This window comes from Nematolebias whitei, chromosome 9, assembly GCF_014905685.2.
Source record: "Nematolebias whitei isolate Nwh7 chromosome 9, NemWhi1, whole genome shotgun sequence".
NCBI classification, from domain to species: Eukaryota; Metazoa; Chordata; class Actinopteri; order Cyprinodontiformes; family Rivulidae; genus Nematolebias; species Nematolebias whitei.
In genome coordinates, this window is record NC_056506.1 from 31,804,945 (window position 1) to 31,821,151 (window position 16,207).

At 41.0% G+C, this 16,207-nt stretch overlaps 2 protein-coding genes across 2 annotated transcripts in view; one reads left to right on the top strand and one right to left on the bottom strand.

The window, feature by feature from the left end:
* Positions 1 to 16,207, top strand: part of LOC119414221 (chloride channel protein 2-like) — a 553,451-nt gene that overhangs the window by 506,420 nt on the left and 30,824 nt on the right. The window lies entirely within an intron of this gene.
* On the bottom strand, positions 11,896 to 14,637 carry LOC119415092 (zona pellucida sperm-binding protein 4). The gene is made up of 8 exons (XM_037682236.1): positions 14,302 to 14,637; positions 14,035 to 14,222; positions 13,757 to 13,854; positions 12,950 to 13,107; positions 12,687 to 12,879; positions 12,454 to 12,601; positions 12,293 to 12,368; positions 11,896 to 12,035 (listed from the first exon to the last, which is right to left on the bottom strand). Exons 1-8 carry the CDS (start codon positions 14,603 to 14,605, stop codon positions 11,947 to 11,949), a joined length of 1,254 nt encoding a protein of 417 aa, XP_037538164.1. The 5' UTR covers positions 14,606 to 14,637; the 3' UTR covers positions 11,896 to 11,946.

Below are 16,207 nucleotides of genomic sequence, written 5' to 3' on the forward strand. Positions count from 1 at the left end.
CCCAAGTAGATCCGGCCATGGACACCGAGCCCCAAGCCCCAAGCCCCGAGGCCATACCACCCCCCAGCAGAGCCCCGACAGAGCCAGGGCACCCAGGCCCCGCCAGGCAGCAACCAGGGCGGACCGACATACACCCCACCACCCAGCCCAGATGCCGAGAGCCACCAATGCACCGGTGGCAAGGGGGCTCTACATGTCCTTTGGTGTTGCACACTAATGAAAGGTGAGGGCTCCGATTGCGATGCCCCGCAATAGTGCATGCTATTGTTTATGATTTGACTTAATACACTTTAACGTTGTCATTTTCAATATAAGAGAAATTGAGAAATTCTAGCATAAAAGGCAATATGCAATCCTTAAAAGAATGTGTTAGAGAAATAAATGCTTATGTTGTTTTCAGTGCTAGAATGATACAAACTGTAACATGGATACAACAAGAATTTAAGGTATTTATGACTCTTTGGCAAAGGTTGATTTCATTTTATACCTGATATAGAAATTATTATTTTAATGCTTTTATGTCAATCTAGACCTATATTACACTTATTTAAACACACTTATACAACGTGTTATTCACATATTAGGGATTGTACTTTGTTTAACATGTCACAGAGACAAAGGGGGGAATGATTTATGTTGCCTTTGTTAATATTTGGGACATTCTTTGATGGTTTGCAGAGGGATGGAGGAGTGCGTATTTCCTCTTTAGGAAGTTTAAGGAGTATTGCTAACTTCAAGGTCTTGGCCCGCCTTGAGGTCACCGTGCTCCTTATTTGTAATAAATCACCAGCTCCTCATCCGTTGTTCTGGTAACCATCAAACTTGTTTTGAATGCTCTCACGCGATCCGGTCAGGGAAGAAAAGTATAAAGGAAGTGTGACAGGCAACTTAATCTTTGGAAGTCCGGTGTGGATCAGCACGCGCTGAATGCCATGCACCAATTTTGATGTGATTCTTCTTTACCTGGGTCGAAAACGACTTCCCGGCCAGTGTCACGGTGAGAAGTTATTTCATATCAATTTGTGTGTTAAGAGTGTACATGTTTTTTTGCTTGGCTGTTTTCTGTGGCAGGATAATAAAGGACACTTATTACTCCTAGCAGTAACAAGCTTCCTTGAGTCTTTTATTTTTCCTTCTGGTCTGAATATCTGTGCCGACCGTTTCACGAGTCCTTTTGATAAAGAATTTCATAATACAATACCAGAGGACCAGAAGATTCCACAAACCCCGCAGAGCAAGAGGTGGATCAATTCTTGTTTTACCAGAAGCTTAAAGAAGAAGGTTGTACGTGGTAATCATCAAGGCTGGATGTCAAAGGACAATTAATGGAAAAATACCGGATAATTTCTATTTAGATACTTTGGGGAAAGTACTGAGAACATTCCACTTGAAATTCTTTTGCCATGTGATACCTCTAAGCTTCACTGGTGCATTATCTGTACTGTTATGACATTCAATGTTTGTTCCTTATTTTTATTTTATTTTATTCTATAGTGTACAAGAATTTATTAGAACTCTAACCGAACAGAATATTTAATTGTTGGACATTTAATTCAATTTGTTTGTTCCAAATGCAATCATCTTAGACATGGAGCATTCTTCTCACTGAAGACAAGAGCTATTCCTGAAATTCAAAGATGCTCTCTGATTGGACCAGTGGTTTTTTTTTCTTCAAGTAATCTTCTGACAAAGCCAATTTCAGAAATATTACGCTGATAGAAGCGGAGCAGGTTTTGCTAACCTTGCAGAAACAGAAACGATGTCAGCGTGTCCTAAAGCAATCCTCCTAATGGAAGACAACACCACCCTGTCCGTGGCAGGAACCAGATCAACATCAGCCACGGCGTGTACGAAGGAAATGTAGCAGGATATTAAAGGTCTAGAATACAGTGAAGGAATGCACATTGTCTGTCATTTTTCAAGCCAGAGTTTTGATTAATAAACAAGATATTTTATTAACAGACAAATGGGGTTCACTCAGTAAATTAACCCTAAAATTTAAAGCAAGCATCCTGTGCAATGAATAGCTTTTGCAGTTTGTGTTACGAACAACTCTCAGCTACAACCGCAACAAATCTTAATGCAATATCTGTAAAATTGATGGAATTTTGTGTTCTCTACACTCAGTTTGCTGTGGCGGCCATTTTGAATTATGTTGGCTCCAGAAGTTAATCAGTTGTTGAGGTACATACAGTGGGTATTTCCTAAAAGTTTTGTCAAAATCCATCCTGTTATTTATGAGATATTTTGGCAACAGACACACAAACACGCACACATGTGGGACAAAAACATTATCACCCACCTTCACATTTTGCTGCCAAGTGATAATGAAAGGACTGAACTGTAAAACACAATAAGGTTGAGTTGTACAATGACACTGTTGAGATTTCAGATTTTCTTTGAAGTTTCCTATAATTTTAGCCAGATATCCTTTAATTTATACAACTATCTAAAAACAATAGCAATACATAATGCAGCTTAATATGCATTGGGTACATACCAGATACTTACCTGGTACCTACAGGGCCTGGGCTGTAATATGACTTGCTACTCTGCATACAGGGAACAAACCTGGTACTTTTCTGGTTCATACCTGAAATGCATCTAGTACTTACTGGGTACTTTTAGGGACCAGGCTGTATCATGGACTGACTTAATATCCTGTACTGACAGGGTATGTACTGGTGTACTCTGCATACAGGGTATGTGCCAAGTATGTACCAGGCTGTATTATGCATTGCTACAGACAAAACATAGGGTGAGACATCCATGTGTTTTCTCTTCCTGTGCTTAGTTTTACATTTTACACCTGTTGGCAGATCATTTCTGTGGAAGATGCACGCCTTACACCAGCTCTTCCCTTAACTTAAACTTGAAGCAATCTGCTGTCTCCTTAGATAAATAATGTTATTCACTGATTTTTATGTATGCAAATGTTTCTGTGCAGTGCACTGTTGACTTTTGTAGTGAATTGGCACTATAGTATATAAATAAACTGAACTGAATTAGAAATAAACTATTTTTCCAACAAGGTGTCACTCTTTAAGGCTTCCCCCTCACTGGCATTAGCTCACGCTTCCAATTTCAACCTTCTCTAATTTCATCACCATTTGTTATGATGGGTTTCAGCTCCTCTTGGTTTTTACACATGTGCACGGCTCAGCCGGACTGCAACAGCACCGTGCACGTTTATTCCACTGCATGTGTGATGGAGCTCTGACTCATGAGTAACTTCTAAAAGGGGCCTTCACTACCTATATTAATGCAAATGTAGACTGTGGGATGACTCAAATTTGCCACTTCCTCCTCTAATTTAATTTTCCGTCTGGTCCCCAGAGGCTGCAGAGTTGGAGTGCTCGAGTCCTTCTGTTATTCCTCTGTTCTCATCAACACACTCCATACACATACCAGGAGATCTAAAGCATCCATCACTTTTCTTGTGATGATAAGATCCATCATTGTCACTTCAAAAACAGATGATTAAATGCATTTAATGAATATGTAACATGAGCAGCAGGGATTAAAGTTTGGGATTAAGTGTCAAATATTAGTGCCTGCTGAATAAATTATTCCGAAGCACCTTGAGAATTGATGAACAACAAAGAACTTTTAAGTTGTAAAGATTGTGATATAACAGATAGGAGCAGGTCTTCTGTGGAGTGGAACAGAAACATGCTGAAATTAAAGGTTATGCAGTCAAGTCAATAGTTTCTTTGTGCTCGCGTGTGCAGCTGAACAGCAGTAACAATGGAGGACAGCAGAGTGCTGTTTGTGCTGCTCACCCTTTCAAACGTGTGGGAGCCAACCCACCTCATCCTCGGTCCAAACGAGCAGTTGTGTATTCACTATTTTGGCTGTAACTGTTATGCTCTAGACTGAATTTTTTGCGTACGCGCACGATCCAATGTTGCCAGATAGAGTCGAGGTTTTCCAGCCCCAAAATCTGTTAAAAACCGCCACATCACACAAAAACCCGCCCAATTAATATATTGTTATATTTACTGTTTGAACATGAACGCACATCGATACAAGCCAAGGTAATTTAACACTATGTGGCAAAACGCAACAATCCAACTAAATCTGCCCAGAGTTGTTCTCCATAAACGACTCTGAACCAGCCACCACAGCAACGTCAGATCCAGTCACATGACACATCACATACTAACATGTTTACAGATGGATTCATAACAACCATGTAGACTGCTCCTCTTTTTACATTTAGAAGACACAAACTACGATCAGTACGCGCACACAAATATGCTAAGCCTATTTCTACATACAGTAACTGAAATAATTAAATTTACTATGGTTGATTTTAAATTCTTACCTTTAATGCTGATTAGATTGTTGGCTTGAACTGCAAAATTTGCAGTGAGTCTTAACTTTGATCGTTTTTAGATGGCACTATCCACGATTTAAGATCATTATCGCTTTCCCACTGTTTTCTGTAACTCGTCTTATATTTTCCTCACTTCGGCATCTTCCTGCTAGGTTTATCACACCAGATCCACCTGCTGCTAAAACTAGCATAATTTATGGCGCTGCCTCTGTTGTCAATGCTCTGGCAGATGACAATAGCCAGTCAGTGATGTAGAAAGGTCAGGGGAGCTTTGTTACGAACCAATAATGATGAATGATTGGTTGAAATGTGTTTTAATAGGTTTACTCAAAAACCGCTGAGCTGACTCCAAATCTGCCCAAATTATCCCCACCCATCCAAAGCAATTTTTACCTGCAAAATCAAAATGAAAACCGTCCAATTGTGAGGTAAACCACCCAATCTGGCAACACTGTGCGCACCTCACTGTAATCTATAATTAAATTAACACCCTGCCCCCAGCCCCCACCGACAGACTCAATAATTTGAGCCAAAATATTTTAAAGCAACAGTATAATACAAAGTATTTTGTCAATTCCTATTAGACAATGCTGCCTGGCCTGGAAACTACAGCAGGTTCACATCATTACATTCAAGGAAACACAAAACTGATTCTGTTTTGTGTTTCCTTGACTGATGAAGCCTTCCGGATCAATGGCGAAACGTTTCAGCACAAAAAAAGAAACTGTCCAGATGACCTGACTGAAAAATGTTGGATTGTATACCTGGATTATTGAGCATGGACTTTGTTGTTTTCAACCAGTTTGACACGACTGTCAACAAGGAAGAGGGACGGCAATAGAGGAGGGGGCATGCCAAAGAGACCATCTTAGCACCAACATAACTGGTTTGTTCCACTTTGGAGTAAGCTGTTGGGGGAAGAAACAGTTTTGTGTTGTGTGTTTCCTTGACTGATGAAGCCTTCCGGATCAAAGGCGAAACGTTTCAGCACAAAAAAAAACTGTCCAGATGACCTGACTGAAAAATGTTGGATTTCCTTTGACCTTTGCTGACACCTTTATGTCGCAAATCACTCCTGACACTTTTCTCCATCCACTCCATCCTGCCTGGACTCTCTTTCATCTCATTACCACACTCTCATTTTCCTGGACAGTGGACCCCAAGTCCTTGAAGTCCTGCACCTTTGTGACCTCTACTCCTTTTAGCCTCATTGTTTCACCGGCCTCCCTCTCATTCACACACATGCACTCTGTCTCACTATAGCTGACTTTCATTCCTCTTCTTTAAAGTGCATGCCTCCACCTCTCCTAGTTCTCTTCTTCCTGTTCCCTGTTCTCACTACAGATAATGTCATCTGCAAACATCATAGTCCACAGGGATTCCTGCCTGACCTCATCTGTTAGTCGGTCCATCATCAGAGCAAACAAGAAGGGTACTTCTCCATAAGCATTCTCAAAGCAAAGATGGCATCTGTGGTGCTCTTTCTTACCATGAAACCATAACGCAGCTCACAAATAGTCACCTCTCGTCTAAGTCTTGCTTCCACAACTCTCTCAGATCTTCATTGAGTGGCTCATCAACTTAATTCCCCTGTAGTTGCTACAACTCTGTACATCACCCTTGTTCTTAAAAATTGGCACAGCCCACTTCTCCTCCATTCCTCAGGCATTTCCTCACCCTGAAATATGCCATTAAATGTTTGAATCAAAAACCTTACTGCCATCTTTCCAAGACATTTCCAAACCTCCACTAGTATGTCGTCAAGTCCTACTGCCTTCCCCATCTTCATTATTTTCAGAGTTTTCTGAACTTCACCCTCACTAATCTTTTCCAGTTCCTGGTCCACAGCTTCTATGACCTCTAGTCTTATTTCCATTGTATTCTCTTCATTCATTAGCTCCTCAAAATACTCCTTCCATCTTCCCACCACTGTCTTCTCACTTGTTAGAACATTGCCATTTGTATATTTAACAAGCCTAACCTGCTGCACATCCTTTCCTGCCTGATCCCTATGTATCACCAATTGGCACAAGACCTTCTTGCCCTCTTTAGTGTCCAGCCTAAAACTTTTCTTACACCTTCTGCATTGCCTTTGCTACCTCCCCCTTTGCCCTACATTGCATATCCTTATATTCCTGTGTTCAATCTTCAGTCCTCTCACTTCATATTTCTTCTTGGCTAACCTCTTTGAAAAGCTTCTTGCACTTCACTGTTCCACCACCAGGTTTCTTTTTTTTTCTTTGTCCAGATGACACACCAAGTACCTTCTTACATGTCTCTTTAATTACTGTTGCTGTAGTAGTCCAGTCATCTGGAAACTATTTCTTACCACCCAGAGCCTTTAACAGCTCCTCTCTGAATTTCTCACATTTTTTCTTTCCTCAGCTTCCACCATTTGGTCTTCTCTGATTTTACACTTTTTCTCTTCAACAGTCATTCTATACACAACTATCCGATGCTGGCCACTTTCTCCCCTGCCACAAGCTTACAGTCCTCAATCTCACTCAGGTTTCCTCTTCTACACAGAATGTAGTCTACCTGCGTACTCCTTCCTCCACACTTATAGGTCACTCTATGTTCCTCCCTTTTTTGGAAATAAGTGTTGACTACAGCCATTTCCATAATCTTGGGAAAATCCACCACCATCTGGCCTTCTTGATTTCTTTCCTTGGCACCAAACCTACTCATCACTTGCTCATCTCCTCTGTTTCCTTCACCAACAGGTCCATTCAGGTCTGCTTTGACCATCACTCTCTCCTCCCTGAGAACACTCTCCATCACTTTATCCAGATCCTTCCAAAATTTCTCTTAACTTCTTCATATCACATCCAACCCGTGGAGCGTAACCACTGACAACAGCATCAGACCTACTACTTCTACCTTCAGACACATCATTCTATCCAACACTCTTTTCACCTCTACTACATTCTTTGCTAACGCTTCCTTCAAGACCACCCCCACTCCATTTCTCTTTCTATCCACACCATGGTAAGACAGTTTAAACCCTGCTCCAATGCCACGAGCCTTGCTGCCCTTCCACTTGCTCTCTTGGACACATAAAACATCTACCTTCCTTCTCTGCATCATGTCAGCCAGCTCTCTACCTTTGCCTGACATTGTCCCCACATTTAGAGTTGCCACCTTCAGCCTTACATTCTTTCCTTTCCTTTTCTCCCTCTGTCTCCTGACACGTTTCCCTCCTCATAGTCTTTGATTGTGAGCTTGAGCATTAAGAGCACTAAATCCGTTTTGGACCTCTGTGGTTCTTTAAGTCGGTAAACTCCCCGTTGGACAACACAAGGCCCTGAATTGAAAGAAGCTTTGTGCTGTGTCGATCGCTGTATTGTTCATCAGAACTCTCCTCATTATTGAGCTTTATTAAAAGCTCCTGTTAAACACATTTGGGAACCAAATGACCCTCTTTATTAAAGACAGATTAAGAAAGGACACGTTTTATAAACTTCTTTGCATTGCAGAGTTTCTTGGCTGGCGTACAGTATATCCAATTATTATTGTATATTGCATCTGCAAGGAGTTACAGAAAGCAACAATGTTTTATTTCACCCGTCAATATCACAATAAACATTGTATGTTACACAAAGATACATTCCTAAACGTTTAGATAGAAGAGCTGACAGATGTGATGATAAAACAATGTTGTAACAATGTTCATCATCACTGTTCACACCATGGAAGGCAGGTCATAATGTAACTACCTTTGAGTGTTTCATTTGTCTGTCTGTTAGAAAATTATCTCATGAATCAATTGACGGATTTAAATGAAACTCATAGAAGGTAATCATTAGATGAACATCTAGAACTGATGTTATTTTGGAGTCAAGACAATTGATGATGACTGCCACAGCTAATTAACCTTAGAAAACACAAAAGTGAATGTAACGCTGGTAATTTTACAGATAGTGAGTTACAGTCTGGTGTGGTAGTAGCTGAGAGTTATGCCCAACACATACTATGAGGCTGACAAGAACTGTAATGTTGGATTTTTTTTTTATTATTTGACGTTTTGAGGCTTAACCAAATTGGCTGTAACTGTCATTTTTCAACATTCAAAACTCTGGAGGTGGATAAGGATTCCTTCAAGGCCTTTATTAATGTATTTTCTGAAGGGGCAGCTGTGGCACGGGAAGCAATGCGGTCGTGTGCTGATTGTATAATTTGTGGTTGTCTTGAAGTGTGTGTTAGTGCCGAGCCACTTCAGATCTTCGTTCTCTCAGCAGGAATGGGCAGAAACAGAGCTAACAGAGAGTCAATATTGGATTCACATTCAAGCAAGGGAGAAAAATCAATTCAGATGAATTATGTCGGTCCTGCATGATTGTTTAATTGATATTTGGGCCATTGGACGGCGTAGTGTATGTCTGTAGGTTGTTATTCAGTTTTCGTTGTGTCCGCAGGACCAGGCTTGAGCAGCTGACAGCTGAGTGTTAGATCACTACAGCAGCCAGTCCCTGCTGCTTGCTCACTTTGTGATCTCCTTTTTTTTCACGACTGAATTATCTTTCATTTGTCTTTTCTTTTTTTTTTTTTAGCTGCATACACAGTTTCTTTGCCTCTGCGTTATGACTCATGAGCAAGAAAATCTATCCAAAACAAAACAGGGAGGGAGCGGGTGCAAAAGATTTTGTTGTGAAAGGTAAACTGACAGATGTAGATACAGAAGTCGGTGATACGGGAGGTAAACTGGTTACACACAACAGCTCATTTAACCCAAAGCATCCCACCTGCTGCTTCCCCTCGGGGGAGCCGTGCTCCAGCTGTCCAGTGATTGGTTTCTCACAGGCCGGGGGAAGAAACACTAACAGGCTCTATTTGTACTCCTGCTGGGAGTTTGCTGATGCTGGTGGTCAGTCTTTACACTGGACCATAAGACTAGACTAGCTGTGTTGCTCGTTCTTTTCTGGATTACTCTGTGGGTCATTTGATTTTTGGAAGCCATTGAGGATTATTGTGAAGTAACTGGTTTTCACATGGCTGCGTTATGCTCATTTTTGCTACTTGCTCGTTTTGCTCACGTTATAGTACTAAAATTAACGTAACTTGCAGAAATAACATGCCATGCATCAGCATTATCAGCTTTTTTGCCACCTGTGTAGAATTTTAACAAGCCAATATATTTTTAGATGGTATTACAGTCAATAATTTACCTATTAGGAATGCAGTTTTTTTAGCACACTGAAAACAAATAATCCATTTGAACTTGAAGATACAAACAGTATCAGTGAGGGCTAAAACCTGGTGTACAGTATGTCAAGATGATTTTTATTATAGTGCATTCTATAATGGTTCTAGGTGTGGTTGTTTTGTGTCTCTGTATATCCTTTTAATGGACTGGCATGGTGTCCAAGGTGTACCAAACTTCTTGCCTAATGACTGCTGGACAGCAGCTTCCAGAGACCCTGCACAGGATCAAGCTGGTTAAGAGGATGAATGGATAATAAGTTAATAAGGCAAGATAAGTTACTATGAAAAACATTTAACAAATATAACCAGAAGTTGTGATTTAAATGCAGACATGGACTTGATGTTTGCACTTAATAGTAAGAATTATTGCATCCTAAGTAAGACTCAAACCTAACATCTGCTCATTCTCTCCTGAGATCCTCAGCCACAGCTTTAACCCCAAAGGACCATCTACAAACCTGATCATCAGTGAGCGAGTTCTCTGATTGGCATAGACACCGCCATTTTGAGCCCTTTCTGAGCTGAGCCACCTCTGAATCTTATAACTGATTGTATAAAAATAATTTAACACTTCACCGGTCGGATGGAATGAGATCATGGACCAAATGCAGCCCACGGGCCGCCACTTTATGATCACCACACTGCATACAAATCAAGTGGTATCAGTTTACTTGTGATCAGCTTTGCCTTTTTGTGGCCATGGTTTGTGAAATTTCAGAGCTTTATATGAATTTTTTAAAGCTCACAGTTCCCCAAAGTCCACTGCTTCCTTTTCATCCCCTCAATTTAATTTTATTGAGCATTTATTTCCGATCTTCACATACAGCCCAGGTCACTCTGCAGGTATCGATAATCAGATGTGATTTATGACACAAACCCTCTGAGCCACTGGAAGTCGCAGACGTCATTTAGGGAGCGATAAGGATTGACGACAGCTATTTAACAAGCCGATAATAGTCTAAGCAGCTGTTAGTCATCTGTGACAGAACACATTGTTGTCAGTATGATTCACAATGGGTCCTTTAATGTAAAAGCTTGAAGGGCCAGAAAAGCTGAAGAGCAGCCATAATGACAATCACTGTTATTGACCGGTTAAACTTACAAAAATAGCACAGTCTGCTCCAAGAACAAACCTGAATAAATTGTGTATAAATATTGCACTGTCAATCTGCATTAGAAATTAGGTTGACCACCAGTGTGGAGGAAAGTCTTTCCTCAACAATGGAGCTTTTAATGATTAAATATCCCCAGCCATTTTAACAGGACAAAGGGATTGAAATTTTTAAAATGTGACTAAATCGTCTCATTTTGCAGATTGCGTCTCCCTGTGCTTCATTCGTTTTCATCTCCCAGCATTTACAGTCCTGCACGTGTAAACTCAGCATCAGTCACTTCAATTACCAGCATTCCTGAGGTAAAACCTGCTTACACTCCCACAGTATAAGAATTCAAGTCCACGCAGAAGCTGCCACTGTCTTTTCACATCTTCTGGCAGGTTTGAGAAGTCTGCCACACGGCTTATAGATGAGGCGCTGCCACGTTTTGAAGATGCAAAACTGCCTCTTTCTTTAATGCCTTTCAGCAAGGCAGGGGTTAAAAAAAAAAAAAGTGGGAGATCAGCATCTGACAGCCCAGTCACACTGAACCTATACAGCTGCTCTGCACCTTCATGCAAGCAGAGTGTGTTAGTCTGCAGGAGTCGTGATGCCCATCTCAATGAGATATGGGGAAACGGGAGGGGAACAGCAGAGGAGACGCAAGTGGCTGCTACAGTGCTTCGACGACTAGAACAATGAGGCTGTACTCGTGACTGCATGCTAGAAATATAAAGTTTCCATCATGAAAGGAGGATCAAGTGATTTTAACTTTATGCTCATGAGACTTCATATTTTACTAGTTGGCGGTTTGTTCCAAGTGTGAACATGACTATAAATGTGTAATTTTAGACTGATTAGTGAACCCAGTACATTTTACTTTTAAACCTCAGCTTTAGAGTTAGACCAAAGTCTACAGGTCAGACTTTTTTTTGGGGGGGGGAGGGGGGGATTAAAAAAAAAAAATAAAATAAAATAAAAAGCTTCGCCTATATTTGGTCCGCTCAATAGTCTGGAAATTATAGTATGGTACTTTGAACACCCTTCAGCTGTACAATTTAAGCTTTGAACCAACCGTAAATATTTCAACCTTAGCTTCAAGCCGCCACCTTCTCCCCCCACCCATCTTTAACCCTATTTAAATTTAAATTACTCCCCACATTTGGTTAATGAAGAACACTTTATAAACTCATTAGCACCAGCTTATTTTTATGCCACCAATTACTGAACAGAGAAAGTGTAGAAGAGTTTTGTTTTAGCTTCAACAAGCTTTATTATTAAAAAAAAAAGTCTTATTGGCTTTGAGTGGGTTCACAAAGATGTGGCTTTAGTCAGGATCACTTCACCGCTCGAGACCATTGACCTCTGGTTTGAGGGGACTTTCATTACCGCAGCTCTTCCTGCAAGTAAAAAAAATAAACAGTCAAGCAGCCTTTAACAGGTAAGCCGCAAAACCTTAGTCAGTTTGTCTCATTACTGAAAGGATAAAGTGGGCCAATTTAAAAATGTTAGTGTAATTCATTATCAGTTCAATTAATGTACAACTTGCTAACCAACTAGTCAATATTTCTGTTCATAGAATGTAGCTTCTTTAAAGTTTCTTTGCAGCAAGTATGATACTTGCACGTGCATGACCTTAGGGTCATCTCATACTCACGTTGTCTGTGGCATTGTTGCTCACAAGAGGTTGTGCTGCTTGGGTGACATACAGATGTGGTACAGTGGAAAAACACCTGGAGAGGAATAGAGTAAACATGTCATAATGCTACAGTGAATTTTAAATAGTCATTTAAAAAATAAATAAAAAGTCATATGTACCGTTTCTTTTTGAGGAGAAAGTGTTTCTGGAGCAACAAACGCAAACATTCTGCTGACGAAACGTTTGTAGTGAGTTGGGTACTCGAGACCAGAAGATTCATCCACAGGAACAATAGTAGTTTGGTATCTGTCATCATGGTAGGGACACCTGTAGCCACAAAGTTAAATATAAAAACCTAGACTTATGCAAGTTATGTTTAAAAAAAAAAAAAAAAAAAAAAAAAAGTTCATACCCATTAACAAGCAGGTCCCACTGTGGCCGTCCTTCAGGGTTTGGGGTAGATGTAGCCCAGCAGTGCTCCAGGTTCAGAATTATGTTTGGGTCAGACCTTTCCAAGAGACGCACGTCAACAAAAACTGGTTCTCGCAACACTTTGGTGATTGGGTAATCTGAAGAGCTGTAGAAGGAGCTGAATCCTGCCACCTCTGCAAGCAAGAGTACAGTTTGTCAAGTCAGAAAACAAACATGCTACACTTTTATCTATACCACTCCCACCTTCTACACATCCCTTTGCGTGACATTGTCCACTGCCGAGTCGGAGCTCAACTCTCAGAGGTCCTGCAGCTGCGACAGACAGTGGAGGAGGAACAGGATTCACCTCCAGCACCAGAGCCTCCACAGTGGTGCCAGAATATCTACACTGGAACAGCAGCCTGTTGGTACAAAACCCACCTTTATATAGACCGATGGGATTTGCATGCATCTCCAAAACCCATTAAAATGAGCAAACATTTTTTTTTTTTTAGTGCAAGAGGAAAGTAGTTTTGACTTTTCAAAACGTCTCCCATTATAGTGCTGAGGACCAACATTTAAACTTACTAGTTTGAAAATTACACCATTGCATATATAAAAAAAAAAAAAAAAAAAAAAAAAAAACACACACACTCAGGTCATCAGTTTAGTCTTCCTTGAAAGAACCAAGTGGTCCCCATAAAAAAAATAAAATACATCTATCTATCGAACAATCCTCAAGATGAACTCTTAACATTTTACTTTTGTTTCCATAAAGTTTAATGGCTTGTCATTTTGATTTGTGTATTCCACAGCTTTAGAGTAAACATGTAGCTTGTTTATGGCATAATGTGATAATGTCGCATCTTTCAAGGCTTTAGGCTTTAAAAGTCAGATTGAAGCCATTGAGACTAGTTCCATTACTACAAAAAAAAAAAAAAAAAAAAAAAAAAAAAAAAAAAAAAAAAAAAAAACTGCCCAATTCTAGTTTAGCCTCAAAACTAAAAATGAGAAGCTTGTGTGATGAAAGTGCCACTTTAAAAAAAAAAAGTAAATTTGCCATAAACTTACTCAAAATGACTGTCCCTGGTTATGGATCCACTTTGTGCAACTCCCACTTCATAAGAAGAAGACATGTGGTTCTCATAGACAACGTAGTCTTCTTCATCCTGAGTCAATTGAAAAAAAATAAAAATAAAAAGCCATCAAATCAGAAAAGATTACTACACATTCTTCATGTAATCAGTTTCACTTTAACTGGCAGACTTAAATACTTTAGGATTTGTTGTGCAGAAAATCCTTCAAGGGGTCATTTGAGCTCCAACATTAAAGATTAAAGCACCTCCCACCTTAAGAGTAGTACCACAAGCCGTCACAGGGAACTGGAATATCACAAAGGCTGAGGTGCCGTCGACTGGGCTGCAGACCGCGTCGCTCGGTTCAAGCAAGCTGATTGAATTTACATCAATGGGCGGCAGAGTGACATCTCTGGCCACAACCACCACAAACTGACCGTCCCTGGTACACTGCACAGTCACTGAGGGGAAGAAAATTAAAATAAAGTTACAGCTGCTGACATTTACCACTTGAAATAAGCTTTTTAAATAAAACCATACCAGCTTTCCCATAGTAGCACCGACGTCCATCAAAACAGCAGCTAATGGCTTCACACTGTTCAGCTGTGATTTCTAGGCTCCCACAGTGGATCTTCTCTTCCTCCTGCACATGACATTTATCCAAAGGAGCTGCAGGTGGATGCACCTTAGACAGTTGCTGGGGATGCTGAAACACAGAAAGCTGGGGGGGCTGATATGGAGAAAGCTGGGGTTTCTGCACCGGAGGCTGCATCCAATAATTCTGTGCAGAGGTGCCACAGATCAGGCCGACAATAACAAACAGCCACTTGAAAAGCTCCATCATGGTGTTGAGGACTACGCTCAAGCCTGCAGATATCTCACACACTCCTCTGGCACAGCATTTATACATGCAACGAGCTCCTCCTCTCATGATCAGAAGTCAATTGTGTGGCAGGTCTGCAGAGTTAATCAGCTGGGCTTGGACAGGTGCAGCTCATTGTCTGAGAAAACGTCTCCACATCACTGCCGAGTGAAAGCTTAGCCGATTGTAAACGAGATTAAAGATGAGCATGAGGAAAGTATTTGAGTTATTTCAGTTCAGTTATAAAAAAGTAAAGTATTTCAGTTGTATTTGTCTGACACCTGCGTCTGTTTGAGCCTGACTTTAAACCTCCGAGTGTTTACACAAGCCAGATGTCTCTGCGTGATGCCAGCTTTTAAACAGAAACCCTGATGAATCATGCGGCCTCTTATTCCTGTCATCTTCACAAAGGCTTTCTCTTTGTGCACGCAGATGTATGGGCGCTACACCCAGGAGCTGGGTGTGTATGCCAAGGAAGAGGCAGCCCGCCTACGGGATGGAGGGGTGCGAGATGGACTGCGGAGGAACACCAGCGTTAGGAGTCGAGCTGCGGACCTGCTGGAGTACGAGAAGGATCCCTGTGCAAAGTGTCAGAGTAAGTGTCGATCAGTGAGTGAGCCTGGTGTGTCCTGGAGGTCAGCGCTCCAGCAGACACCAAGCCTGTGCTCAAACATGGACTCCTCAGAGCACAGCAGAGCAGCTACCTGCACAGGAGACGCTGTGAACAAGATTAAATGTGACTGACGTGAGCAGCAGCCTCCAGTGAACAAGGGCCGCCTCGGCGTCTGCACCCTCTGCTGGCTGCCAGGGTGTTGGTTAGTGCGTGCGTGTTTTGCTCTGCGTGTGTATTTTCACTCGTGCGAGCTGAACTCTGATCTGAACTGTCAGATTATTTTTACGTCTCGTCTTCCCAGATGACTGCGGATAAGGGAGTGGCACCACAAGAGAGCTCCACTTCAGACGGATGCTTCCAACAAGAAGAAAGTGACAGATTGGACGAGTGTGTGAAATAAAGATGCTGCTTCGAAAGGAGACGCATCACAGTTTTTATTTTTCATCAGTCAGCTCCACAACGCCTGTCTTGTCGGATAAGCCATTAGGCCAGAAGATAAAGGCTTGACCAAACACAGCCTGTTTCACATCTACAACAAGGCTGCACACAAACCAGCTTATCGGCAGAAAATAACATTTAATTATGTTTTCTTGTTTGCCTTTGACACAGAGGAACGTGTTTGTTTTTTGTGAGGGGAACAAATCTGGTTTGTCTGACACGTAAGGGCCACGTGTCCAAACTTTACAGAAGCAACTTGAAAAAATAGATTGCACTGTTATCTGAAAATTTTAAATAATGCACAAATTCAACTGGTGAAATTGTTTCAGAAATGTATTGTAAACATGAACATGTTTAATGTCAAACATTAATGCTCCAAACTGAAGAGAAGATAATGAGCTAAATTAAACTCCTAGCATTCCTTGAAGGGATGCTTATTACCCACTGCTTTTCATGCCAGTTTTAAATATAGATAGATAGATAGAAAGATAGATAGATAGATAGATAGATAGATAGATAGATAGATAGATAGA